The 25596-nt window shown below is 51.2% G+C and overlaps 2 protein-coding genes across 4 annotated transcripts; one reads left to right on the forward strand and one right to left on the reverse strand.

The window, feature by feature from the left end:
- The first annotated feature begins 1315 nt into the window (after positions 1–1315).
- Positions 1316–14740, forward strand: Il4i1 (interleukin 4 induced 1). 2 transcript variants are annotated; one of them, XM_027920532.2, is made up of 7 exons: positions 1316–1444; positions 8454–8692; positions 10024–10136; positions 10832–11033; positions 12680–12748; positions 13054–13190; positions 13551–14740. In XM_027920532.2, the coding sequence occupies exons 2-7, from the start codon at positions 8549–8551 to the stop codon at positions 14722–14724; spliced, it is 1839 nt and encodes a 612-aa protein (XP_027776333.2). In that variant the 5' UTR covers positions 1316–1444; positions 8454–8548; the 3' UTR covers positions 14725–14740. The 2 variants fall into 2 exon arrangements, with proteins under 2 accessions (XP_027776333.2, XP_027776331.2); XM_027920530.3 differs by lacking the exon at positions 1316–1444 and adding an exon at positions 7409–8368.
- Positions 14741–14969: 229 nt separating this feature from the next.
- On the reverse strand, positions 14970–25422 carry Tbc1d17 (TBC1 domain family member 17). Of its 2 annotated transcripts, XM_027920528.3 has the most exons (17): positions 25202–25420; positions 24742–24840; positions 24518–24592; positions 21968–22091; positions 21109–21316; positions 20467–20578; positions 20220–20381; positions 19519–19647; positions 19333–19436; positions 18873–18967; positions 18305–18421; positions 18127–18227; positions 17941–18040; positions 16431–16528; positions 16175–16291; positions 15702–15788; positions 14970–15622 (listed from the first exon to the last, which is right to left on the reverse strand). In XM_027920528.3, exons 1-17 carry the CDS (start codon positions 25220–25222, stop codon positions 15425–15427), a joined length of 1947 nt encoding a protein of 648 aa, XP_027776329.1. In that variant the 5' UTR covers positions 25223–25420; the 3' UTR covers positions 14970–15424. The 2 variants fall into 2 exon arrangements, with proteins under 2 accessions (XP_027776329.1, XP_027776330.1); XM_027920529.3 differs by lacking the exon at positions 16175–16291 and having other exon boundaries at positions 25202–25422.
- Positions 25423–25596: the final 174 nt, after the last annotated feature.

The raw sequence follows: 25596 nt of genomic DNA on the forward strand, positions 1-25596 counted from the left end.
GGCTCAAGTGATCTCAAGTACTTGAGTCTCATTCTTCTGGGGAATGGAGAATCTGGCCCTTTGGCTTTCCTTAGTCTGTTCAACACTAAGCTGGGCCACATATTTTGGAGATTTATGGCCCAGTTTCCAGAAGTTTTCCAAAGTTGAGGTCATGAGTGATTATTTCCTTGGACTATCTTCCACTAAAGAACAAGAGTTTAGGGGTGGAGTTGTGGCTCAGTGGTAGAGTGCTTGCCTCACATAAGTGAGGCACTGGGTTCAATTCTCAGCACTGCATATAAATAAATAAATGAAGTCCATCAACAACTTAAAAAAAAAATTAAATACCAAGAGTTTAGTTCCAGCAGAAGCCATAGGAGAGGAAGCAGAATGAACTAGAGGAGAGGAGCCCTGAGTGCCCTAGTGGCTTTTCCCTAAAAGCTCTGCCAGCTAACTGTCCTTTTTCTGCTGTGGACCTTCTTGCCTGTCTGATCCCTTTGCCCAAAGGAAGGCCTCAATTTCCCCTAGAAAACAAAAGAAAAAAAAACTGCTTGTTTCACTGTGTTTATTCCTTCATTATCCATTTTTGGAGCATGCGCTTTACACCAGTTCTGATCTAGCAATGTAGTTAGAAAATGGAGCAGTGTTTCTCTGCCCATCACTGGCAAGAGCCATTCAGATGTGAAGAGAAAAAACTATTTTGAGCAAACGTTTCATGTGTGTGTGTTTAATATCCCTATCACTGCCAGGCCAGTAACACACACCTGTAATCCCAGCAACTCTGGAGGCTGAGGCAGGAGAATCACAAGCTCATGGCCAGCCTCAGAAGTTTAGAAAGACGCTAAGCAACTGAGGAGACCCTATCTCAAAATGAATTTTTGCTAAGGCTGAGTGAAGTAGTAAAGGGCCACTGGGTTTAACCCCCAGTACAAAAAATATATATAACATTCTTATTTCCTTGCATATTAAACAAGGGTAAGGCTTAATTACTTTTATAGTTGGGTTTTTGTGTGTGTGCAGGTGGGGGTGCAGGCAGGAGGGATTTTTTGCCTCATGGAGCTATACTCTCAGCTTTCTTGTATTTAAAAAATAAAAAACAAATTGGAGTTCTAATATTTTCTTCTCACACCCTGGAGGACCTTGGGCACCCCACTTTGAAGAACACAAGCAAGATAAATATGGATCACTGTGCATAGTTCTCTGGATCCATAGGGAAATGGCCCCAGCAGGCCTGGGGGAGTCATGGAGGGTCCCCAAGAACAAACAGGATTAGCACTCTACTGGGGCCTCCCTTAGCATGATGGCTTCATTATAACTGCAGTTTGTCCCTTTTCAGGAAGAAAACAGGCAGATGTGCTTCCTTGCCAGTCCAGCATTTGGCCCCTCCTCTTAAGTTCCTCTTCATTAACTATTATGAAGACAACAAACAGGTGGTGACTAGATTTGGAATCCAAGGCTTTTAAAGGTGACTCTCAAAAGCTCTCCCTGCATTCCTTTACCCTGTTTAGGGATGACCCTCACCTTACAGCCCAGACCCTTCCCCTAGATGACGTCCTTAAACCATCAGGCTCAGCTTGCATGGGAAAGGTCAGATTTCTAAAACGGGTATAAGTTTCCAGAAGAAGAGTAGCCTTGGACCCCTGTGGAAGGTTGGGAATAGATGGTTCCCTGGCAGTGGCAAGCTGATAGTGTCTTAACAGTAAGTCTTGGGAGTGGGGAAGCCTAAAGGCAGTAGAAGCCAGTTTGCATGGTGTGTTTCCTCACACCACAGCTGACTTCTAGCTGTCCACGTGAGGTTGGTGAACACAGATTTGAGAGCGGACACACACCAATTCAGAAAATACATTCACTTCATGAGCATGTGTAATAGGGTAAAACATACTCAAATATGAAGAGGTGGTGCATGCCTGTAATCCCAGCAACTCTGGAGGAAGTTGGGTTTCCTGGAATGGAGCTCAGTGGTAGACTGCCCCTGGGTTTAATCCCTAGGTACTGCAAATAATAATAATAATAATATTTATTAAATTGTAGGTATCTTTTTAAGACTGAGTTACTTACAAAACAACACCCTGAAAATTTAAATCAGCTCTTGTGAATCTGATGGAGCTAGCTCCAGCGTGCCACTGCTTCTAAATTTTAGGGAACCCAAAAATTAAGAGCTTTAAAAAAAAAAAAAAATCTGGGGCTGGGGTTGTGGCTCAGCAGTAGAGTGCTCGCCCAGCACATGCGAGGCCCTAGGTTCGATCCTCAGCAACACATAGAAATAAATGAATAAAGATATTGTGTCCAACTTAAAAAAAAAAAAAAAATCTGCCCTTGCCAGTCATGGTAGTGCATGCTGCCTATAAATCCAGCAGCTCATGAGGCTGAGGCAGGAGAATTTTGAGTTCAAACCCAGCCCCAGCAAGTTAGGGAGGCCCTAAGCAACTCAGCAAGACCCTGCCTCTAAATATAAAAAAGGACTGGGATGTATCTTAGTGGTTAAGTGCCCCGGGGTTCAATCCCAGGTACCAAAAAAAAAGTCCAGCAGTTTGGGAAGCTGAGGCAAAAGGATTGCAAGTTCAAAGCCAGCAAGTTCATCAACTTAGTAAGACCCTGTCTCCAATTTAAGAAAGAGGTGGGGGTGGGGGTGGCTGGAGATGTAGATTGTTGGTTCAAACCCTAGTACCCAAAAAATTTTTAAAAAATTAAGTCTGCCCTCATAACCTCAGGGGCAGTGGCTCTCTATGCAATTTCTCCAAGAGTGAAATCCCTCACCCTGGGAGCCAGGTCTGCTGGGATACCAGCCGCCCCCGCAAACCCCCCTACTCCCCATAGGCCAAAATAACTCCAGCTTCCCCAGACTTGTCCCACAGCACTACACACCTGGTCTCTTCAGTGACTTATCTGGGTACCCCTAATTCCATTTCACCTCAAGACACCATCTGCCTCAACCTCCATGAATACCAAAAGGTTTTTCTGTGGTAGGAACCAGACCTGCACAGCCTTGCTAGCACTTCACCTGGTCCCCAAGGACCCCATCACAATCCCTGGTTCTAAAAAAAAAAAACCCAAATCCACAAAACCAAAAGTGACAGACACTCATCACTCAAATGTACTTGTGAACTCCAATTTAATCTTGATTCAAACAAAAATTGTGAGACAATTGGGAAAATATGAATATTGGTTTAGTGATACTAAAGAATTATTGCCATTTTAAAATGTGATAGTGGTAATTATAGTTTTAAAAAAAAGTAAGTTCTTGTTGGGTTGTGCACACCTGAAATTCCCATGGCTCGGGAAGCTGAGGCAGGAGGATTGCTAGTTCAAAGGCATCCTCGGCAAATTAGTGAGGCCCTAAGCAACTCAGTGAGACCCTGGATCTAAATAAAATATTTTTAAAGGGCTGGGATGTGGTTCAGTGGTTAAGTGCCCTTGGATTCAATCTCAAGTAATTTCCTATCTTTTAGATGAGAGAATGGAAAACTATGGCCCTGTTACTGTGAATAAAGCTTTATTGGAACATAGCCACACCCTCACTTATATATTGGTTTGAATATGGGTACATTGAAACAGAGACATGTGAATTCGAATAAATAAATAAAAGTAAAAAAAAAAATGTGGCCTGTAAAACCTAAAATATTTACTGGAAAAGTTTGCCTTTCCCTGTTTTAGACAAATATCCTGAAGTGTTTATTTATAAAACAACATTTGGGATTTGCTTCAAAATAATCCAGTTTGGGAAGGAATAAAATGTAATTAGAAACCAGGGCTATGAGATGGTAGAAGCACTTGGCTTCATCATCCTAGTGTCTGTTTTTATATATGTTGAAAAGTTTCCATGATAACACACTTTTAGGAAAGGAAAGTCTGCCCTCCACAGCCTCCCAACTACTCTAACCCACACCAGGACCTGGCATCTCTGACCCAACAAGGGCAGCACGACAAAGCCACTGCCATTCGTTCCAGTTCTGCATATGTCTGATGATGACTTCTGTCCCAGGCTAACCAGAAAGGCCATGGGCACTGAGAAAGCCCCTCACAGCCGGCCATGCAGTGAGTGCCCCGTCCCCCTGCATCTGGGGTCCAGGGGTGTTCTGGAAACTGGGGAGGAGGGCTCTGTGGGAAGAGAACCCCTTTCTGAGGGTCAGGCAAAATATCAGGGGCCTTTGGTAAGTTTGTCCTTTGCTCCCTGTGCCCCCTGCATCCAGGGCTTGGACCCATGACTTTTCCCTGGGTAATCCCTGTTCCTCTGTGACTTTGGAGTGCTTTGTTGCTTTTTCAATGCTGGAAAGGAATCCAGGATTTCATGCATGCTAAACAAGCTCTCTGAGCTACACCCATCCCTTTGTTTGTTGGTTTGTTTTTGAGACACAACCTCACTAAGCTACCTAGGCTGCCCCCAAACTTGGATCCTCATGCCTTATCCTCCTGAGTAGCTGGGATTACAAGCATGGGCCACCTTGCCTGGCTTGGGGAAAATTTGAATGTTGACCACTCAGGGTCTTCAGATAGACTCAGAGAAAAGCTTACAAAATGTCAGGCAGTAGCCCAGTCCCTGGGATGTCTGCATGGTCACTATCAGCATTTCCTGTCCTGTTGGGCCACAGAGACCTCCAGTGGGGCCAGGGCCAGGTCTTTGGCTGCTGTGGATATGACCTAAATCCCATTAGAACTATCATTATGATTCTGGAAGTAAACCTAAACCACCTGATACGCTTTTTCCCCCTAAAGACCGTTTCTACCTAGAAGGATTAAAGTTGTTTTCTTGAAATTCCATCTTAAATTCCAGGATTTCCCAAAACTAAGGAAGCAAACAGATAATTAGTGTGGCCCTCTCTCAGTACCACCCCACCTCTCACCCTGTTGTCTGACCTTGGCCATCTGTCTGGGCATCCTGTCCTGTCTCCTGCCCACACCTAGGACACCAAGCCTAACCTCTGCTACTCTTCTTTGTGGCCCATACCTCCCTGATCCCACCCTCACTTTACCCATTTCCCTTGGGAACACTTGGTGGTGTCCAGAGACATTTTTGGTTGTTGCACTTTAGTGGAGGATAGGGTGCTATAGCATCTAGTGGGTAGAGGAACCAATCAGCATCCTGCAGTGCACAAAGCAGCTCCACCCAAGATTATCTGGCCTAATGTCAATAGTGCCAAACTAAAGAGACCCTACCCTGACGCATAAATCTGAGCCAGGTGTGGTGGCATATGCCTGTAATCCCAGCAGCTTTGGAGGCTGAGGCAGGTGGATTGCAAGTTTGAGACCAGCCTCAGCAACTTAGCGAGGCCTTGTCTCAAAATAAATTAAATAAATAAATAAATAAATAGGACAGGAGAATATAGTTCAGTGGTAGAGTGCCCCTGGATTCAATTGTCAGTACCAATGAGGCTAGGGGAAAAAAAGATACAAAAAATAAAAAGTGCTGTGGATGTGGCTAGGTGTTAAAGTGCCCCTGGGTTCAATCCCCAGAACCAAAAAACAAAACAAAACAAAAAAAATAATCTGAGCTTGTTATAGCAGAAGCAGTTGAGAACACAAGCCTGCAGCCAGGCTGCACACACATCAAATGCAGGCTCATCACTCTAGCTAGTGACTTAGCTGGGCCTCAGTTTTCTTCACTGTAAAATGTATTTAGCCTACAGTTAAATACTACTGAACAGTAGCTGCTATCAGTAGCTCAGGATTTACAATGCTTTATGCGGTAGGACCCTACTCTCCATTTATGCCCCCCTCCTGCTCCCTAGATTCTGCCAGGTAAGGGGGAGCAATGAACAGAGTAGCCCATTGCCAGAAGGACAAGGGGGGTTCACTCACCCACCCTGGGGACCCAAACACCTGCCCTGATGTGTGTTAGTAACCCTTGGCTCTGTCACCTCCACCCTTTCATGGTGGTTCCTAGTTCCTTTAACTGGTGTAGGATGTGATGAGGATATGGAGGCCCAGGGTCTTCAGGTCAGGAGCCAGGCTAGCAAGGATTGAGGAATCCCCAGTGCAACTGCTCCCACTGTTGAACCTTGGGCAAGTCTTTCCCCTTTGAGCCTTGTGGTCCTCCTTGCCGTGTTTGAGCCTCAATTTCCTCATCTGTCAAATGCAGGCCTTGTAAGGATCACAGTGCATGTAAAGTCCTGAGCATAGGGTAACCCAAGTGGAGACTGCAGTGGGACAGGTCCCTTAGTCTCTTGTTGCTGTTCATGCTGACTTGAGCTTTTTTTTCTTTCTTTTTTTTTTTTTTTTTTAATATTTTCTTAGTTGTAGATGGACACAATACCTTTATTTTATTTATTTTTATATGGTGCCAGAGATCAAACCCAGTGCCTCACACAGGCTAGGCAAGCACTCTACCAGTGAGCCACAACCCTGGCCCCTGACTTGAGCTTTTTCTGTCAGCATTCAGGATCTGTCCAGCTCACCGATTTTGCCCCTTGGTCACTCCTCCCCAACCCCTTCATCAATTTCTCTGACTCACTCCTATGCACCCAGTCCTCCTGTGTACCCAGTCTTCTGCACCAAACCACATCCTCCTTTGATTTACTGCAGAATTTCCCAGCCTACTCTTTCTTGGTAATGCCCCCCACCCTAGCTAGAGAACCAGCTGCCTCTGACTTTTCTCCTCAGCCACTCCTCCCTCTCTCTAATCCCTGATTGCTTCTTCACCATTGGTTTAGGGACTTAAGTGTAGAGACTCAAGAGATAAACCAGGCTCGGTTGCACACACCTGTAATCCCAACAGCTCAGGAGGCTGAGGCAAGAGGATTGGGAATTCAAAGCCAGCCTCAGCAAAAAAAAATGAGGGGCCAAGCAAGTCAGTGAGACCCTGTCTCTAAATAAAATACAAAATAGGGCTGGGGATGTGACTCAGTGGTCGAGTACCCCTGAGTTCAATCCCCGGTACCAAAAAAAGAAAAAAAGAGAGAGGCTCAGAGATGACTCCAAGTCACCTGGTCTCACTGCTGCCTGACATGAAGACCTTGTGGCAAAGAACAAAGGTAGAGGCTCCTGGAAGCCATTTCTTCAAGGTGCCACCCCACACTGTGGCCTGCACGGAGTACATGGTAATTCTCAAGGCAGGAATGGAAAGGAGGGTCAAGCATTCACCTGCTAGGTGGCCACTTAGGAAGCCCCAATGTCCCTGCTGCCACAGTAGCTGACCAGAGGGGCAGGTTCTAGTCTAATCAAGATGCTGTCTATAGGATCTTACCAGGATGCACCCCATCCCATTACACTGTAACAGCCCCCACTTGACAGCAGCACATAGGGACCATAGAGAGGGCAAGACCCTGGGCTGGGGATGTGGCTCAAGCAGTAGCGCGCTCGCCTGGCATGCGTGCAGCCCGGGTTCGATCCTCAGCACCACATACAAAACAAAGATGTTGTGTCCGCCGAAAAACTAAAAAATAAATATTAAAAAAAAATAGTTTAAAAAAAAAAAAGAGGGCAAGACCCTGCTCAAAGGGTGGCAAGCACTGGATCCAGGACCAAGGCAGGCTGACCTAGAGCCCACAGCCTGCCCACTGCACTGCTGCCTGAGAGAACATTGCTGTCCTCATTCCATAGAGGGGAAATTAAGGCTTGAATGGTATATGGGAAGGGAAATGGAGCCAGCAGGGGCCCTGCAGGCACAGCCATAGCTAACAGAGGGAAGGACTCAGGAGAAAGGAGGTCTGGCCCAGGCACATGAAGCCCCAAGACAAGAAACCCTTGGTCCCCCTGCCCCAAGAGTCCAGGAGCAGAGAGCACAGGAAAAGTAGAAACAGGGACCTGGTAACCAGGATGGGGCAGGCTCAGGGGGCAGTCCCCACCCTCAGCATGGTTACCTGAATACCAATTTATCAGAAAATAGAGTGAGTTACTTCCTTCCAACCCCTTTCCCCCTTGGCTGCCCCTGCAGCCTCTGTTAGCCTCTGACATCTGAGATTCCAAACAAGCAGTTTCATTTCCCCAGCCCGACTTCACAAAGAAAGGGAGGGTGGGGCCAGCTAGTTTAAGAAGAGAGAGGGGCAGCAGAGCCAGCTAGTCCTCAGAGAACTGAAGGTAGAGCTACAGAGGCTGGTGTCAGGGTATGGAGAGAGGAGCCTGCAGAGACCTGGACTGAGAGGGAGAGAGGGGAGGACAAAGAGAAACAAGAGACTGTCAGATGAGAAGACAGAAGGAGGGCAGAGAGAAGAAACACCTGGGAAAGAGGGGCAGAAACCGGGAGATAAGAGCAGAGGCAGGCAGGCAGGAGAAGGAGGGCCAAGTCAGGGGACACACAAGCCCAGAGAGAAAGACGGCTGCAGGGCAAGGGCTTAGCCAGGCACTCCACAGGGAGACAGTCAGGCTTGGGAGAACACAGGCGCTGGTCACAGTGGCCCCTGCTTTTCCTCCACCCCAGACAGCATCTCCCACCTGAGAGTCATGGCCCAGTTGGGTAAGTAAGCAGGGGAGGGGCCATGGGACAAGCGGGGCAGAATCCTGCCCCCATATGTGCACTGACCCTTTCCTCCTGTTCTCAGCCCTGCGCCTCCTCACCCTTGTGCCAATCCTCCTCAGTCTGGCAGCCTCCCTGGACTGGAAGGTGGCCTTTAGCCAGGACCCCTTTGAGAAATGCATGCATGATCCTGACTACGAGCAGCTGCTCAAGGTGGTGACCTTGGGCCTCAATCGGACCTTGAAGCCCCAGAAAGTGATTGTAGTTGGTGCTGGCGTGGCTGGGCTGGTGGCTGCCAAGGTGCTCAGCAATGCTGGACACAAGGTGAGAAGTGCTTTTTACAGTCTCCCTGGGAGTCCTGGGTGGAGGACACCATATCCTACCTGTGTAGGCAGAGTGGTGGGGGTAGAAAGAGACCTATCCTTTCTCCTGAAACCCCCGCTCTAACATGTTTGCCCTGAGAGATCTTTGACGTGCCCAGTCCCACTCCTCAGTCTTTTTTTTTTTTTTTTTCTTTTTCTTCTTTTTTTTTCGTACTGGTACTTTCCAGTCCAGGGAGGCTGCCAGACTGAACTCAGGGGTACCCAACCACTAAGCCACATTCCCAGCCCTTTTTTGTATATTTTTTAGAGACAGAGTCTCACTGAGTTGCTTAGTGCCTCCCATTGCAGAGGCTGGCTTTGAACTTGCAATTCTATCTCAGCCTCCCGAGCCAGTGGGATTACATGCATGAGCCACTGTACCTTGCTTAAATCATTCTTTTGGTTGTTGGTTTTTTTGTTTTTTGGTACTAGGGATTGAACCCAGAGGCACTTAACCACTAAGCCACATCCCCAGCCCTTTTTAATATTTTATTTAGAGATAGAGTCTCACTGAGTTGCTTAGGGCCTCACTAAATTGCTGAGCCTGGCTTTGAACTTGTGATCCTCTTGCCTCAGCCTCCCAAACCAAAGAGTGCCACCACTCCCAGCTACTTATCTTTTATTTTGAGATAGGGTCTTGCTAAGTTTCTTAGGGCCTTGCTAAATTGCTGAGGCTGGCCTCAAACTTGCAATCTTCCTGCCTCAGCCTCCTGAGTCACTGGGATTATAGGTGTGTACCACTGCACCCAGCTCTAAATCACTCTAAATATCAGGTGGGAGCCAGGATGGGGATTTGTGTTTGATAGAGGTAGAAACTCCAAGTGGAAGTGACACCTGAGGTCTAACCACAGTGTTCCCTATTGAAATCCAAGAATGAGAATGGGCCAGCCCAGGGACTTCTATGCATATGGGAAATCACCCTATTCCTTTCCTAAGCTGGGAAGTCCCTCTGCAATCCAGCCAGTGGCCTTCCTGCTGGAAATGCCCATTTTCTGTTCTTCCCAGCTCCTCTCATCACCCATAAAGAAAGGAATCTTTCAACCAGGAGGATTGCAAGTCCGAGAACCTTGTCTCAAAATAGAAAGGGCTGGGGATGTAGCTCAGTAGTAGAGCACTTCTGGGTTCAGTACCCTGTACTGGGGGGTGGGGAAAGAAGAGGGGGAGAGGAAGGAGGAAGAAAGCAATCTTCTGATCTAGATCACACCACTGTAGGATGGAGGAAGGGAGGGTCTGGCAGAGGTGGGAAGCTCAGTAGAAGGAACTGAAGGTCCCCACTTTCCCCTCATCTCTCAGGTCACCATCCTGGAGGCAGATAATAGAATTGGGGGCCGCATCCTTACCTTCCGGGACCGGAAGACAGGCTGGATTGGGGAGCTGGGAGCTATGCGCATGCCCAACTCCCACAGGTGAGGCCTGATCTGGCTGCCCCCAGCCCCACCTCTGTACCCAGACACAACCAGAACCCCAATTTTATCCCAGTTCTAGGCTCCAGTGTCTTCATTTGTTTTCATGGAACCCAGAGCCTCATGCATGCTAGGCAAGTGCTCTAGCAATGAGCACAGCACTCCAGTGTCTCACCCTCAAACCTAGATGTCCCACACAAATTGGATCTAAATCTAATCTGCAACTTGATCTTTCTCCTAACTTCATGGTTCCCTGGCACCAGTCCTGCTGTGGTACCTGCTGCAGAACTTAGGTCATCTTATACAGCCAGAGCCCCTAGCCCAAGCCAGTACCATCCCATCCCCTTCAAGCCTCCCCAGTTCTCCCTCTCCCAACACCCTCAGGACCCCAGGCACAAGCGTGGCCACTGCCTCTGGCCCTTTCCCCATCCCTAACCTCTATCCATCCTGAACTCTGTTCCTGTTCTCAAATCAAATCTGAGCTCCAACTTCATCCCCAGTGAAAACAATCCCTGCTCCTGACCCAGTCCTCATCCTCGTTCCACCCTCAGCCTTCAGCATTGTCCACATTTAATTCCCATCCCCAGCACTGATGATCCCAAGTCTACCCCAGCCTCACATCCATACATACTTCCCTCCTCCAAACCCCACTAGGACTGCCAACTCTGGCCCTCACCCAACCTCTCCCACACCCTCAGGATCCTTCAGGAGCTTTGCAAAAGCCTGGGCCTCAATCTGACAAAATTTACCCAATATGATGAGAACACATGGACAGAAGTGAATGACATGAAGCTGCGGAACTACGTGGTAGAGAAGATGCCCGAGAAGCTGGGTTACAACCTGCGCCCCAAGGAGAAGGGTCATTCACCTGAAGAAATCTACCAAATGGCTCTCCACAAAGTAGGTGGCCCCATGTCCTCCTCCACCCTGACCTTCTGTGCCCCACCTTCCCAGTGGTCCCTAATCATCTCCTGCCTCTGGCTCTTGCCTTTAGCTCCCCTGCCACAAGCTTTCCCTTCCCACTGCACTCTGAACTGGACCACCTCACCTTTCTATACCTTTGACTAAAACTGATCACCCAGGTGATGTTTCCTAAATCTATTCCCTGCAACCCAGACCTGTGCCATGTCCCCTGGCCACCCCTCAGCTGTATTGAGCTTAGTATCTTTCCCTAAACCCATTCGTACTCCCAGGTTCCTTCTTACAATGATTCCACCAGCCCCAAGTCATGGGACAGACCCACAGGTGTCATCATCATCCACACTCCCTTCTTTCCTACCCACACTGCATGTTCCCACCTCTGTGTCCAGCCCAAGCCCAAGCCCAAGCCCACACCCATCCTCTCCTTGAACCCTCACCCCAGTCTCTTCCATGGCTGCCCAGCCTCCTGCACCAGAAGAGTCTTCCCACTCAGAGCTAACCCTGCTCACAGCCCTCTTTGACTCCTCACACCTTCCAGGACAAAGTCACAGTCCTTAGACTCAGGTGTCAGCTCTGAATGGCCTTACTTCCCCCAGCTCTCCAGCCTCTGCTGCTTTTCTTTTCTAAGAAATTTATGTTACCCCCAAAGTCCTCCTAGTGGTCCAGATGCACCTGCTCTTTGCTCTTCGAAGTCTTCTATGCTCATCTGTCATCCCATACCTGCACCCCCACCACACCTCCTGCTTGCTCTGCTTTCCTTCCCCACCAAGGAACTCCTGTCTATCCCTTGAGAGCCAGCTCCCCTTCAGGAGGCCTTCCAGATGCCCTTAGGGTGGACTGGCCACAACCAACTCCAGGAGCCCCTTACTTGTCCATTTCTCCCATGGACAAGGGTGAGCACCAAGTCCTGGTCAGCTCTGTGACCTGACACTGATAGTACAGGGAGCCTAGGGAAATGCTAGCTGAGTGAGCGAGTGGAGAGTGAAGGGGCACATCCTTCTGTGGGGAGTTCCTGGTCGGGAGTGAAAAGCAGGTGGACAAATGAGAAGGCTGAAATCTGACCTGAGCGGCAAGGCTTCTGGTAGGAAACTGAAAGACTGAAAAGGGTGATCACTGTGTCAGGAATAGATGAGGCAGGAAGCCACAGTGCAGCGACGAAGGTAGGAGAGCACTAAGGGCAGCCAAGGCACTGGCCGTTGTTCTGTAGAACCAGGGCTGCCTTGAGAAAGGTTGACCAAGGAGCTGGTGGGAACCTGGAACACCGGGCTAAGAGGAGGCCAGAGGGTAGTGGTCAAGAGAAAGGCTGGGGAATTACACCTTCTTAGCCATCATGTCTTGTTGATGCTGACGGCAGAGGGGACTCATCTTCTGTCCATGCCAGCAAGTATCCAGAAGGACACAGCACAACTGGCACAGACACAATCCTAGGCTGGACTGAACAAATGAGGGGTGAGGGGAATGAACACTTCAGAGTACTCCTCCCCATGGTGACAACTGAGTTGCAGTGGAGGGCAATGCTGATGGTGGAGGCCTGGGGGCTTGAAGGAGTGGTGGATGTCTGGCCTTGGGCAGAACCAGGGGAACCCAGCCCTTTCTGCTGGCACCATCTGCTTATTCCCGGACAGGCCCTCAAAGAAGTCATGGTGCTGGGCTGCAGAAAGGCAATGAAGAGATTTGACAGGCTCACGCTTCTGGTGAGTGGTGGCTTCGATTTTGCTGTCAGAAATGAAGGCAAAGAGGGTGTCCACGGGGCTTTCCCAAAGAAGTAAGGAATCTGAGGCTCCAGTGTGACTGCTCCCTTCCCCTGGGGCTGGACACACCCGTTTTTTGAACCTCTTTTTCCCTCATCCATTACAAGAGGGGACCAAATCTTTAAGGTCCAGGGCATAGAAACAGGAGACCCAGCTAGGGAGAGGTTCTCAGGGAAGCAGGGACAGAGCTGACCGCTGGCAAGTGCAGCCTACCTGGGCCCTGATTTGGGCCTTCATTGGCCCCGCAGGAATACCTCCTTTGGGAAAGCAACCTGAGCCAGTCCGCCGTGCAGCTTCTGGGAGACGTGATGTCCAAGGACGGATTTTTCCACCTCAGCTTCACTGAGGCCTTGCGGGCGCACAGCTGTCTAAGCGACCGGCTCCGGTGAGCGTGGGATGGGTGGGTTGGTGGAGCTGGTGTGAAGGGCGCGGTCTGCAGGGGTGAAGGAATGGGCTAAAGGATTGGAGAGGCCAGTCCCTCTGGTCTGGTCCCGCTTACCTGGGCAACAGAGGTCCTCCAGAGGACCTGGTAAGAAAGGTTCCTGCAGAAGGGTGTAACCCAGAGAAGAGGTGTGGTTTCGGGTCATATATCCTTTACTCTGCAGGCCTCCTGCCCTTGAGGTCCAGAGAGGGGTGGGGAGGATGAGGGGGATGACGGGGGTGCCAATAGGAGCAAGTAACGCGCAGGGGCCTGCGCTGAGGAATCCCGCTGTAAATATCCACTCACGCTTATGCCTGACCACAGGTACAGCCGCATCGTGGGCGGCTGGGACCTGCTGCCGCGTGCGCTATTGAGCTCGCTGTCGGGGCCAGTGCTGCTGAACGCTCCGGTCATAGCGATAACTCAGGGCATGCAAGAAGTGCGCGTGCACATTGCGACCTCGCACACGTCGCGGAATCCGAAGGCACTGACGGCAGATGTAGTGCTACTGACCGCAAGCGGGCCCGCGCTGCAGCGTATCACCTTCTCACCGCCGCTGTCGCACAAGCGACAGGAGGCGCTGCGCCAACTACACTATGTGCCCGCCACCAAAGTGTTCCTAAACTTCCGTCGGGCCTTCTGGCATGACGAGCGTATTGAAGGCGGCCATTCGAACACCGATCGCCCATCGCGTCAGATATTCTACCCGGCACCAGATGAGGGCACGCTGCTGCTGGCCTCCTACACGTGGGCAGACTCCGCGGCTGTGTTCTCTGGCCTTAGCCCGAATGATGCGATGCGCTTGGCACTCAACGATTTGGCGAGGCTGCACGGGCCGCTTGTGTACCGGCTCTGGGACGGCAGCGGTGTCGTTAAGCGCTGGGAGGATGACCCACATAGTCAGGGTGGCTTCGTGGTGCAGCCGCCGTTTCTCTGGCAAACTGACCAGGACGATGGGCAGGACTTCGACTGGGTGGTCCCCTACGGCCGCATCTACTTCGCCGGGGAGCACACTGCCCACCCACATGGCTGGGTGGAGACGGCTGTCAAGTCGGCTCTGCGGGTCGCCATAAAAATCAACACCCGGGAATGGCCTGGGAGTGTGGATAAGGGCAAAGAAGGGCGTGTGGAGATGCATGTAGTAAGGGTCCACGAGGGGCACGTGGAGGGGCACGTGGACCACGAAGGGCACGTGGACCACGAGGACCACGAGCACCACGTGGACGAGGACCACGTGGACCACGAGCACCACGTGGACCAGCAGGAGCAGCAGCCGCAGCCGCAGCAGCTGCAGCCTCAGCGCGTGGACCAGCAGGAGCCTCGCGAGCAGCACGTGGTCCATGAGACACACGTGGATGTGGTCCACGAGAGGCCGGGAGATGTCCAGGAGGAAGCCAGCTATCCCCCGTGCAGAGAGGGAAAAGGAGAACCCACCCATGGTGCAACCCATCAGCTCCCATCTGTCCAGCACACCAACCACCTTAGCAGCTTGAATTAAAGTATTTTCAGAAAAAGTCATGTGATTCAGCCCCCTCCCTGCTCAGTTGCTTCCCCAGTTTGCCTGGACAAGAGCTACTAGCCCTGCAGTTCAAAGGGAAGGGGCCTATCCTGGAGCCCCAGAAGCTGTCCCTAGCTTTTTCCTTGACAGGGGGTTCTATGGGGGAAGGGGACAGGACAGACAATGCACTACTAGTGTTATAGTGCTCCCCACCCAACCAGGTCTGTGACAACAGAAAATCTGACTTCCAGTGGGCTAAACAAGTTTATTTTATTTTTTTTCACATGAGCAGCAGCTGATGGGCAGGGTACCAGTGTGCAGCTCTGCAGGCCCCTCACTGCCATTACATCCAGGAGGTGCCTGCTGCTGTGGCCCTGAAACACCTCATCTTCTACTTTTCCAGAAGCCCCAAAGACTTCTGGAAAAAAAAAAAAAAAGCCCTGCCTCCACACGCCCTACGGGGACCACCTCTTATGTCTCATTGGCCGAGTCCCAGGTCAGGTGGTCAGGCTTGGGCTCTGCACAGGGGCCACATGCCACCACCTCCCCATCCTGGCCATAATGCCAAGTGAAGTGAGAAATGTCAGTTTAATGAAACCAGTTTATCAGGAGTGCAGTGGGCAGCAGCCCTCCTCACAGGTCCCTCCCTTAGCCCCCAGAGGCAGATAAAGCACCTGTGCAGGCCACTGGTCAATACAGGTTAGGAGTCTGGGCCGTCTTCCTCCTCTGGCAGGATCTCTAGGCTGCTGTCAGGTTGTGGGGCTGTGTCCCCTGGAGGCGGCGGGGCAGGCGGGGCCCGTGTAGGTGATAGTGGCAGTGGGGACACCAGGGGCGAGGGGCTGCGGGGCTCTGAGAGTGGCACCAGACCCAAAACCTCCTGAACGTTGTGGGGCAGTTCCTAGGGGCGTGGAGGCAAAAAGTCAGTGGTGAGCCAGCAGAAGAGCTGGGAGACCACTGTGGGGAGAGCCAGGACTCACCCGGCAGGCAGTCAGTTGCCGGTAGAGGGCCTCGGCACGTGTCAGCACGTCTTCCACGCTCAGCTTCATGGTCAGCTCGTTAATGTGCTGTGGAGAGGGAGTGGGTCAAGCTTACAGCCCTCCCTCACCATCACCACCCAATGCCTACTCTACACACCTGCCTGCTGGGGAATGGAGGGAAGACAGGGATGACCCTGTAGGGGCTCAGAGCAGGGCTGTGGGGTCAGGGAGTCAGGCTTCTCAGTCCTACAGTAATCATTCCCATTGCTCACTGCTGGCAGATATATTGTAAAATGAAGGGGAGGGGCATGTCCCCATTCACCTGTTCCGTGGGTACAATGCTAGGAGGCAGGCATAGGAGAAAGGAGAGAACAGCAGATCCACCCTGACAGTGTTCACAGCCAACCATCCATTCAATAGTCCAACTGTTGCACAGGCAAGGCATTGCCAGGGACGACAGGGGGAGCCCTCACCTTAAGGATCTCATTGGAGCCAAAGCCAGACAGCATGAGGGTGTCCCGCTCCATGTCCAGGATGGCGCAGGCTACTAGCAGGTGCAGATTGGGACCAGGAAGCCCTGTCCACAGCACCTGGGGGTGCCAGAAGGAACCTATGCCTGAAGTCCTACCCAAGTCTGCTCCATTCAGGTCTGCCCATCTCCCTCCAACCTTCCAGCCCCTCCCACTTCTCCTTCCTCTTCAGTCCTCCCACCAGAACTGGCTGGCCCACCTCCCACAGCCGAAGGATATCCGGGAAAGGGAATTCTCTCTTGAACCAGATGAGTAGCCACCGGAAGCAGAAGCAGAGAGAACCAGAGTCCTGGGAGTCTGGGGGAGGACAATGCGTGACTCAGCTTCACCCAGAGCAGGTGCCCTATAATAAGCAAATTCAAAACCCAATTCCCCCCAAACTCAAAACCAATTCCAAAAAAAAAAAAATTCACAACATGCCCAACAGCTGGACAACGCCTCTGAGTAGTCCTGGTTGTCAGGCCCTCCCTGGGTGCAGGCAGGTCATATGTGCAGGCTTGGGGGCTTCAGAAGCCCACTCCAGCTTTCCCACCATGCCTGCCACTCTCCAGAGGAAGTGCACTACCTCCACATCTTTCACTCTGACAAGATAAACACTCCCAAGGATAACAAAATCTTAGCCACCAGTGCTGGTGAGGGTTGTAGACACTGGCCCCTAGAAACACTGTTGGCCAAAATGTCAGCTGGGGTGATAACTTTGCAGGCAAGTGGTGATGAGGACATCAGTTCAAAAGATGGCACATAACAACTGAGGAGGCTGAGATGGGAGGACCACAAGTCCTAGGCCAACCTAAGCAACTTATCAAGACCCCTATATCAAAATAAAAACTAAAAAGAACCGGAGATGTAACTCCGAGGTAAAGCACCCTTGGGTTAAATTCCCAGTGTGGAGGGGGGGGGTTTATAAAAGTTTTGGCAGTGCTGGGGATGGAACCCAGGACCTCACACATGCTAGGCAAGTGCTCCACTACTAAGCCACACCCCAGCCCAAAAGCCCTGGACATGGTCAGTTCCCTTTTTGAATTTTGACCTTAACATATCTTCCAGACTATTTATCCTGATAAGAAACTGCAGATGTCCATCAGGATAAATCAGTTCCGTGTGTCTTTCAGGGAAGAGAATTCCATGCATTTAGAGGATCTCAGACGCATTCAGGCATAGACAATTCCACGCATTCAGCTGCCAAGAGGCAGCTCAGGTCCTCATGCCCCAGAAGGTGAGGTGAGGCGTTTATCTCCCTCCCCCAAGAGTCTTAGAGCTTCCTCAAGGAAATATCATAAATAAATTACCTTATCATCATCTTTTTTCTTCATCTGAATTTTCAGCATTTTTTATATTGAACAAATAGCTTATAGATAGCATGCAGCAGCCCCACCCAGGAGTCACAAAACCAGTTTCTGATCCTGGCCTAGGTTGAGCGGGAGCAGGATGGACAGAGATGGTAGATTCCCTGTTTCTGAAACACCCTGGGCAGACCACGCTGTAGCTGAAGCCCCTCAGGTGGAGGGAAGCATGGGGGTGGCTAGAGGATCACGGGCAATGCCAAAGCTCAGTTCCAAACTGCCATTCAGCCCTTACACTTAAGTTTCAGGATCTCTTGTTCAGATCAGCACCAAGCATCCCAGACACTTTCTGTGGCTACTAACAGAGAATCTCTGGCAAGGTCTGTGAATCCCTTGCCTACTCACCCACCAGCCCTAAGGACATACCCAGGAAGTCGCACAGTGGCTGGTCCAGCACCCTCAGGAGCAGCAGGAGTTGCCCGAGCTGCCGCTTCATGGTCTCCTGACTCTCCTCAAAGTTTCCATGCTGCAGGGAGAGGAAGGCAGCGGGTATCAGGAGCCCCCAGCCCTGACTCTCAGAGGTCTGTTTCCCACTCCTGTAGTGGGCCTTACCACAAGCTCCATGAAGCCACAGAAACACCAGAAAGCATCTACTTCACTCTGAATGACGTAGAGGATCGGGGAGAGAAGGTCACTCATGCCCTGGACGTAGCCTGGGGGGGAGGGGGGCAAGGTCAGGATCTAGGGCAGAGCTCCTTCACCCCACCCCCAGCCGGGGCCAGTTCCGCACCAAGATCAAAGTGGTACATGCAGTACGTGAGGAGGATGTCATGCAGGAGGCCCAGCCCTGGGTTCTCGGGGCCCTCGTAGAATTTGTTGGTCCTGTCAGTGCGGCTCACATCTCTCTCTGCAGGAACCCAGCGCAGAGTGCAAACGTAAAAAAGGTGAGGCCCCCGTTCCTCCTGGCCACCAGCACCAGCCCTGCCTCCTCTGCTCCCTGGCAGCCCCCAGCTTCAGCGCTCGCTCTGGGGCAGGAGTGGGACTGGTTCCAAAATCATCACTAACACTCCTGCTGTGAGGCACTGGGCTTCAACTCACCAGCTTACCCCATCCTGCCAGCGAAGAAACCGAGACCCAGAGAGGTAAAATCACTTGTCTAGACCTCCCAGTGACAACTGACATTTAATCCTAAAGGCTCCCCTGCCCCCGTCCCTGGCCTGTCACCCCAGGCCATTTCTACCATGCTTCACCCCCATTTCCCTGCCCAGATGACCTCATCCCTGCCCCAGCCCTCCTCGCTACTTCCTCTCTCTCCCACCCTTTCATCTCTGTACCACCCCAAAACCCAGCACACCCACCAATGAGGCTGCGGTATCCATGCAGGAGTGAGTTCCTCCGCTCCTGCTCGGGACTCACAGACTTCCACTGCAGCTTCATGCGGAAATACTCATCCCTAAGGAGTAGGGAGGGCAGAGGCTGACCACAAAACTATTATGACTAGTGACACAGCATGGTCCAGGAATGAAGCAGCAATTCAGACTGGAGACAGACCACATGGGGATGGCAGATCTGACTTGTTCACCACCATATCCTCTGGCACAGCACAGTGCCCAGCGTATGGCAGGCTCAAAACCAGTGTTCATGGAACAAGCCTATTGTCTACAGCATCCCTGTGAAGAGCCAGGTGCCGTGCTGGCTCATGGGACATGCTGTTGATCAAGAAGCTCTAATCCACCTGGGAGACTTAGGGAGGTGGAAGCCAAAGCTTTGAAGGGCAAAACTGCCCCAAGAACACAGGGGCCATGTTTTCTCACTCACGTCTTCTTGCGCACATGGGCCTTGTGCTCCTCAGCTGAGCCTTCCCAGCTGAGGTATCCCAGGAGGAACTTCCAGGCCTCTCGTCGCAGGCTGGGGCTCAGACCCTGGGGGTAGAGTGGCAGAGGTAGTTCAGTGGATCTCCTGATGCCACCAGCCCTGCCCATCCCCCCATCCTCTGGTGCTCACCCCTGAGAAGATCCGGTTCTTCAATTCAGGGACCTGTTGTAGGCGGCCCTCAGGGCCCACGTGGAGGGCCCATTCCCCTTCTGTGACTGGGGAAGCCCGTTCCACAGGTAGCCGTGGCCCCAGTTTTACCTGCAGTACACGAGGAGGTAAGCCTGGGGCTTGCCAGATCTGGCCCTTAGCACCATCTCAGTCCACCTCCAAGGGAGCTCAGAGCCCTTCTTAGCTCAACAGACCATTAATGATCAGGGACAGAAAGCAGCGCCCTCCCTGAATCAGCAGCAAGGCCACCCAAGGCAGGACAGCCCCCAGTGACAACAGCCATCGGGTGTGCTCTGTGCTTGGCACAGCCGAATGTGCTTCTGTCAGATCACTCCCCTTTGCTATTTTTTAAATTTTGGTACTGGGGTTCAAACCCAGGACAACTGAGCTACAGTCTCAGCCTTTTATTTATTTTGAGGCAGAGTCTTGCCAAGATGCCCAGGCTGGCCTTGAACTCATGATACTCTTGCCTCAGCTCCTCAAGTTGCTGACATTACAGTTGTATGCCACCATATCCAACTGAAATTACTTCTTATGCAACCCCAGAAGAGTGGTGCCACTACTGTCCCACGTTGTAAGGAGGAAATAGAGGCCCAGGAAAATTAAGTCATGTGCCCATGAAACAGCCAGAAAGTAACAAGCAGGGCCCACTTGATACTTACACAGGATATGACCTCGAACCCAGGCTCAGGCTCATCATCAGGTGGTGGAGGAAGGTCAGGGGAGGAGGTCCCCTCAGGGTGTGGCTGCAGTGCTCCTCGGAAAAAGTTGGTCACTCGGGAGAAGCTGCTGAAGGTGGTGGAGTAGGGGTCCTGGAGGAAGCGCTGGGCACAGAGACAAAGATTATCACAGGTTCCATTGGGTCCTGCCCCACTCCCACCCTGCTGGCCTGGTAGAGAGGACACTCACAGACACCACGTTGGAGCTGTCCTGGTCAAAGAGCTGCAGGTGGTGAAAGGAGTTGGAGAGGGCGGAAGAGTCGTGAGGGAAGACAAGGTAGAGGCGGGAGTCCTGTGGTGAGCTGGCAGGTGGGAGGGGATGCACCGGTGATGCGCGGTGGAGACCCAGTGTCCTGGGCTGTCCAGGCACACATCTGTTCATTTCAGCATCCCAGCAGCTCTTGAGGAATCCCTCATCTCAGGTATGTTATTGCAGGGAGAGGTCAGGGACTAGAGCTGGGCAATAAGGGTCTGCACCTCCCTGGCCAGGGTGACTCGACTCAGAGATGAGCCTGAGAGGCAGCTGTGGGATTCTGTTGGAATGTGATGGGAAGATGTTTCCATGCAGCCTGTTGCTAAGTCTGGGCTGCTAGGGGCCTCAGAGAATGACAGAAGCTCAAAGGGAAAAGAAGCAATCTCTAGCATTGTGGGTCCCAGGGCCTGACTGAAATCCACACTACTCTTGGGCTTCTCAGTTTTGTTATGCCAGGCAATTCCTTTTCTCTTCCTTTAAGTCAGTTTGAATTGTGTCTTCTTTGCAATCTGAAGGGGTCAAGATGCAGCTGCAGAGGGCCAGGGCCTAGTCAGAGCCTACAGCTGAGAGAAGGCTCACCTGGCCAACAGCAGGTAGCGGCTGAGGACACGCAGCAGGGCTCGGGTGCCCCCACGGTGGAAGTGCAGAGCAGGCAGCGAGCCTCCAGCCTGAGTCACCAGGACCAGGTAGGCCCAGCTGAGGCCTGGCTTGGACCGGCGTATGGACTTGAGCTCCCCCAGGCTCACCGAGAAGGCCCAGGAGCCCCGGGTGGAGCTTGGCTCTGCACCTAGGAGGACAGCACTGTGTTGGAAGCAGCGTAGAAGTACAGAGGCAGCCAGGTCAGCACAGTTGTCTCCTGAGGTCCCACCAAAAGTGGTTCCCATGTCCCAATCTTTTACAACTGAGCCACCTTATATTTCTTAGAGAATAAAACAATAAAATGGGAAAGAAGCCTGGTAGACATGTGCCTATTCCAGAACCTTCTCAAGCTCCTTACAACCTTCAGGGTGAAGACTATATTCCTTAATCTGCTACTTGAGGTCCTTCAGGTCTGTCCCAAATCAGATTCCTTTCTGTCTCACCTCCAACCTCCTTTTCAGTTCAGACCCCACACTCAACCACAACACTCCCTGCACTCCTTCTTCTGGCCTTGCTGGGAAAGAAAATTCCTGAGTGTCCCTCAGAGAGGTGGGACGTGACCAACCCTGATAACCCAGTTATCAGCCCTGCTGTAGCTGATAACTGGCTGCATCTGTCACACCCACCAACCTAGAAACCTTCACGGGTAGGACCCAAGGGGGTGCCCGAAGCCAATCCACTCCACTCTCCTAAGACAGGAAGGTGGTGCCAGGTGGCCATTCCAACTAAGCAACAAAATGTTTGCCACTAAGGGCAAGATGTGTTCCACCTGCCTCCCAGGAACACCAGTTCAGCCTACCTTCTGTGGGTTCTGAGTGATGTGGCCGTGGCCGCACTGTGCTGATGACAGCCCAGTCAGGTTCATAGCCTGGGTCAAAGGTAGGTTCCTCCTCAGAGGTGCAGGAGTCACCCCCACTGGAGTCCTTGAGGGAGGAAAGGAGGAGAATGAGGTGCTACGGATTCAGAGTTTCCAGATCTGAGCCTAGAGTCTCTGTTAGAAGGCAGTCCGTTTGAACAGGGAGTAAGGCACAACAGTGGCACAGCACTCGAGCAAGGTCACCCAGCATAGCCGGACGTGAACCCAGGTCTTCCAGTGTGTAGGGATGAATGCTACTGAGCAAGTAGCTTTGCAGTGAGACAGTGAGACAGCGAGACTGCAGTGCTTAAAGAAAGTTGCTAGCACTTAACAGGGAACTGCACTACAAAACCACCATTAGATGCCAATCACAAGCCTGGGGTATGGCTCAGTGGCAGAGCTTTGGCCTAGCATGCATGAGGCCCTGGGTTCCATCTCAACACCACAAAAGAAAAAAAGAGAAAGAAAGAAAGAAGATACCACTTCATACCCACCAGAATTGCTGAATTAAACAGACGATAACAAGCGCTGGCAAGGATGCAAAGAAACAAACCTGCCTACACTGCTCATGGGAATGTAAAATGGTGCCACTGCTCTGGAAAGCAGTCTGGCAGTTCCTCAAAAGATTAAAAAATAGAGTTACCATGATGAGCCAGCAATCCATTCCTAGGTATGGGCCCCAGAGAAAGGAAAATCTATGTCCACACAAAAACTCAGACATGGTCACAGCATATAATTCATAATGGCCAAAAGATGGAACTACCCAAACATCCATCAAACTGATAAAGAAGCAAAATGCTGCATATCCAGGTGACATGAAGGCCAGATACTATTCAGCCTCATGAAGGAAAAGGGCCACACTACAACATGGATGGTCCTTGCAAGTATGAGTAAAAGGATTGCATGATTCCATTTACAGGAAACATCTCAAATAGGCAAAGTCAAAGAAAGAAAATAGATCTGTGGGAGGCCACCTGCCCATGAGCTAAGCATCCCCTCTCAACCTTGAGTAAAGGGGATGTTGATCTGGCATTGCACACCACGCGCTGTGCAAAGCAAGTGGCCTTTACCTTCCACTGGGCAAAGAAGTTTGCTTCAGCTCTGGACTTGGGCATTACCCAATGGGATTGAACAACCCCCCATTTGAAACCTTATCCCCTGCCTTATTTGATGAAGAACATTATATTGAACCTCCTTTCTGTGTCCCCGCCCCCATAAAAATAAAGAGATTCCAGGTGCACACTCTTTTCCAGTGCTCTCTCCAGTGTGGAAGCTGACTTTTAAGGTCACAGAGCAGTCCTGCTCTTGATATGAAAATTACTTCTGTGTCCTGTGCTTTTTCGCCATTTTCTTAGCTTAATGTTGTAGCCAGCTCATCTCGTCAGCACGGGTCATTGGGGAGACAGATCCACAATTACAAACGGCTATGCACAGACAACAGGGAGTGACCACCAAGAGGCATACTGTTTCTTTGGGGAATGACAAAATGTTTTCAACTTAGTGATGATGGTGAATACATTGGACTACGTGCTTTTTTTTTTTTTTTTTAATTTGTTCTAATTAGTTAGAACTACATGCTTTAAATTTTTTACTTTATGGGCTGGGGAACAGCGCTTGCCTAGCATGTGTGAGGCACTGGGGTTTGAGCCTCAGCACCATATAAAAATAAATAAATGAATTTCTTACTGTATATTAAAGTGTTATGGGGCTGGGGTTGTGGCTCGAGGTAGATCGCTTGCCTGGCATGTGTGAGGCACTGGGTTCGATCCTCAGGACCACGTAAAGCAAAAATAAAGACATTGTGTCCACCTATATGTAAAAAATAAGTATTTAAAAAAAAGTGTTATGGTGAATTATATCTCAACAGTGAAAAAAAATTGTTTACTCACAGATTGTTATGAAACTAACAAAATCCCCACTATGGGGGCTGGTACACAATAAGAGCCATAGATGGTGGTTGCTCTTAATGGTGCCAGCTCAGGGGCTGCTGCACAGATTCTGTGAAATGGTGCAGACAAGGGCTGTGCTGAGGGCTAAGTAGAGTGAAAGCCAGTAGTGCTGGTGATAACCCGTGAAAGACAGGAAAGGGACAAAGTATGTAAGAACTGAGGGGAGGGGAGAAGTGGACAAGAAGCCTCAGTGAGCTGTTCTCTACCATGATGGCAGACTACACCCAAGAAATGTCATACCCCTTCAAGCAACTGGAATGCACAGGCTCAGCTCTCCCATCCCACTCTGGCAAGGCTCCCCCAAGGAGCAAAGGGTACAGGAGCAGGTGTCCTCACAGCCATGAATCTTATGGTTCCCATCCTCTTCCCTTGAATGGGCATTTTCAGCCCATTCACAAAGAGGAACAGTGGAGCAGAAAGTTCCTAGATCTCAGCCAGGCTCACACATGCCCCCACAGGTGTCTAGGATGGTACCCAGGTCCCTCAATGCCTCTGCTACTCAGACCTAGAAAAGAGTAAGAAGCGGGATTCGATGGAACCCTACCTTCTTGGAAAAGAGGATTTGGGTGGAATCTCCAGCCTCCTCTACAGGAGCCCAGTGCAGAAGGACGTCATTGTCCTGGGGTAAATGAAGAGGAATTAGTGGGCTCTCCAAACCACCTCAAAGCTTTCAGTGCAGTTTCCCAAATAATGCAGTCACCACCCTCACTCAGCCTTCCACACCCTACCACCCCTGCCTTCTGAAGGCCCTGCTTTCTTCCAGCCCACCTTCTCCACGACACGGATGACGCCAGCGATGAGCGAGTCTGGGTCCTGATGCTTTTTGGCGCTGGTGTGCAGGTACACACCTCCCTTCTCAAACACCACCTGCGGGCCACAACCAGGGCGGGCTCATGAAGGGGCGGCACGGAAGGGAGCCAATGGGAGCGGGCCTGGGCGGAGCTAGTCCCAGGGGCGGGGCCTGGGGCTTTGCGGAGGGGTTAGGGAGAGTGTGACCAAACCTGAAGACCAGACCCGCGTTCCGGCGTGGGTGCGCATTCCAAAGAGGGCGGGGCTAAAAGGCAGGGTGTCCTTCCGGACAGCCAAGCGAAGGGTGACAGCGCGTTTACCAGGGAATGGTGTTTGCTAAGGCTTTGCCTGGTTCCCATAACCCATGCACAGCCAGTAGACTACCGAAAGGGGGAGGTTTGTATAGACAGAAGCGAAGGAATGGGTTCTGAGTACTTACCCTGTAGCCGGATCCCTCCATAGTTGCCACAGAGGCCCCACTGCCCCAGCTTCCTTCTTTTCCGGGTCAGTGTGGTGTCACATCCGGAAAGGACACGCCCCCTCAAGTCCAGATGGTGGTAGCGCCCTTACCATTCTAAAGCAGGAGTGGGTGAAACCACTTTTCAGAATGGGGTAGTTGAACTTGAACTGCAAGGGTTCGAGTCACAAGGCATAGACGTTGAAGGTGGAGCTGTCAGAGGGTGCGCAGGCGCAGCGTCTCCGCTCTCGCCACGGAGTAAACAAGTGGGAGGGTCCAAGAGCTCCGCCCCCCCAGCTCGAGTTCGCCCCAAAAAGTCCACTTATTTTTCCATGCTGTATACTGGCATCGAAGTCAAAGAGGTGCCATTTTGCTCA

The sequence above is a fragment of the Marmota flaviventris genome, chromosome 18, assembly GCF_047511675.1.
Source record: "Marmota flaviventris isolate mMarFla1 chromosome 18, mMarFla1.hap1, whole genome shotgun sequence".
NCBI lineage: Eukaryota > Metazoa > Chordata > Mammalia > Rodentia > Sciuridae > Marmota > Marmota flaviventris.

What these genes read in the sequence shown, in the direction of transcription:
- Il4i1 (XM_027920530.3), top strand. An exon ending in TTGACAGGCTCACGCTTCTG is followed by an intron (nt 12,749 to 13,053) that starts GTGAGTGGTGGC and finishes TTGGCCCCGCAG; the next exon opens with GAATACCTCCTTTGGGAAAG. An exon ending in TGTCTAAGCGACCGGCTCCG is followed by an intron (nt 13,191 to 13,550) that starts GTGAGCGTGGGA and finishes GCCTGACCACAG; the next exon opens with GTACAGCCGCATCGTGGGCG.
- Tbc1d17 (XM_027920528.3), bottom strand. Translation starts at nt 25,222, where the DNA reads ATGGAGGGATCCGGCTACAGG. An exon ending in TCATCCGTGTCGTGGAGAAG is followed by an intron (nt 24,593 to 24,741) that starts GTGGGCTGGAAG and finishes CATTTACCCCAG; the next exon opens with GACAATGACGTCCTTCTGCA. An exon ending in GCTCCAATGAGATCCTTAAG is followed by an intron (nt 15,789 to 16,174) that starts GTGAGGGCTCCC and finishes CCCTCTCCACAG; the next exon opens with CACATTAACGAGCTGACCAT.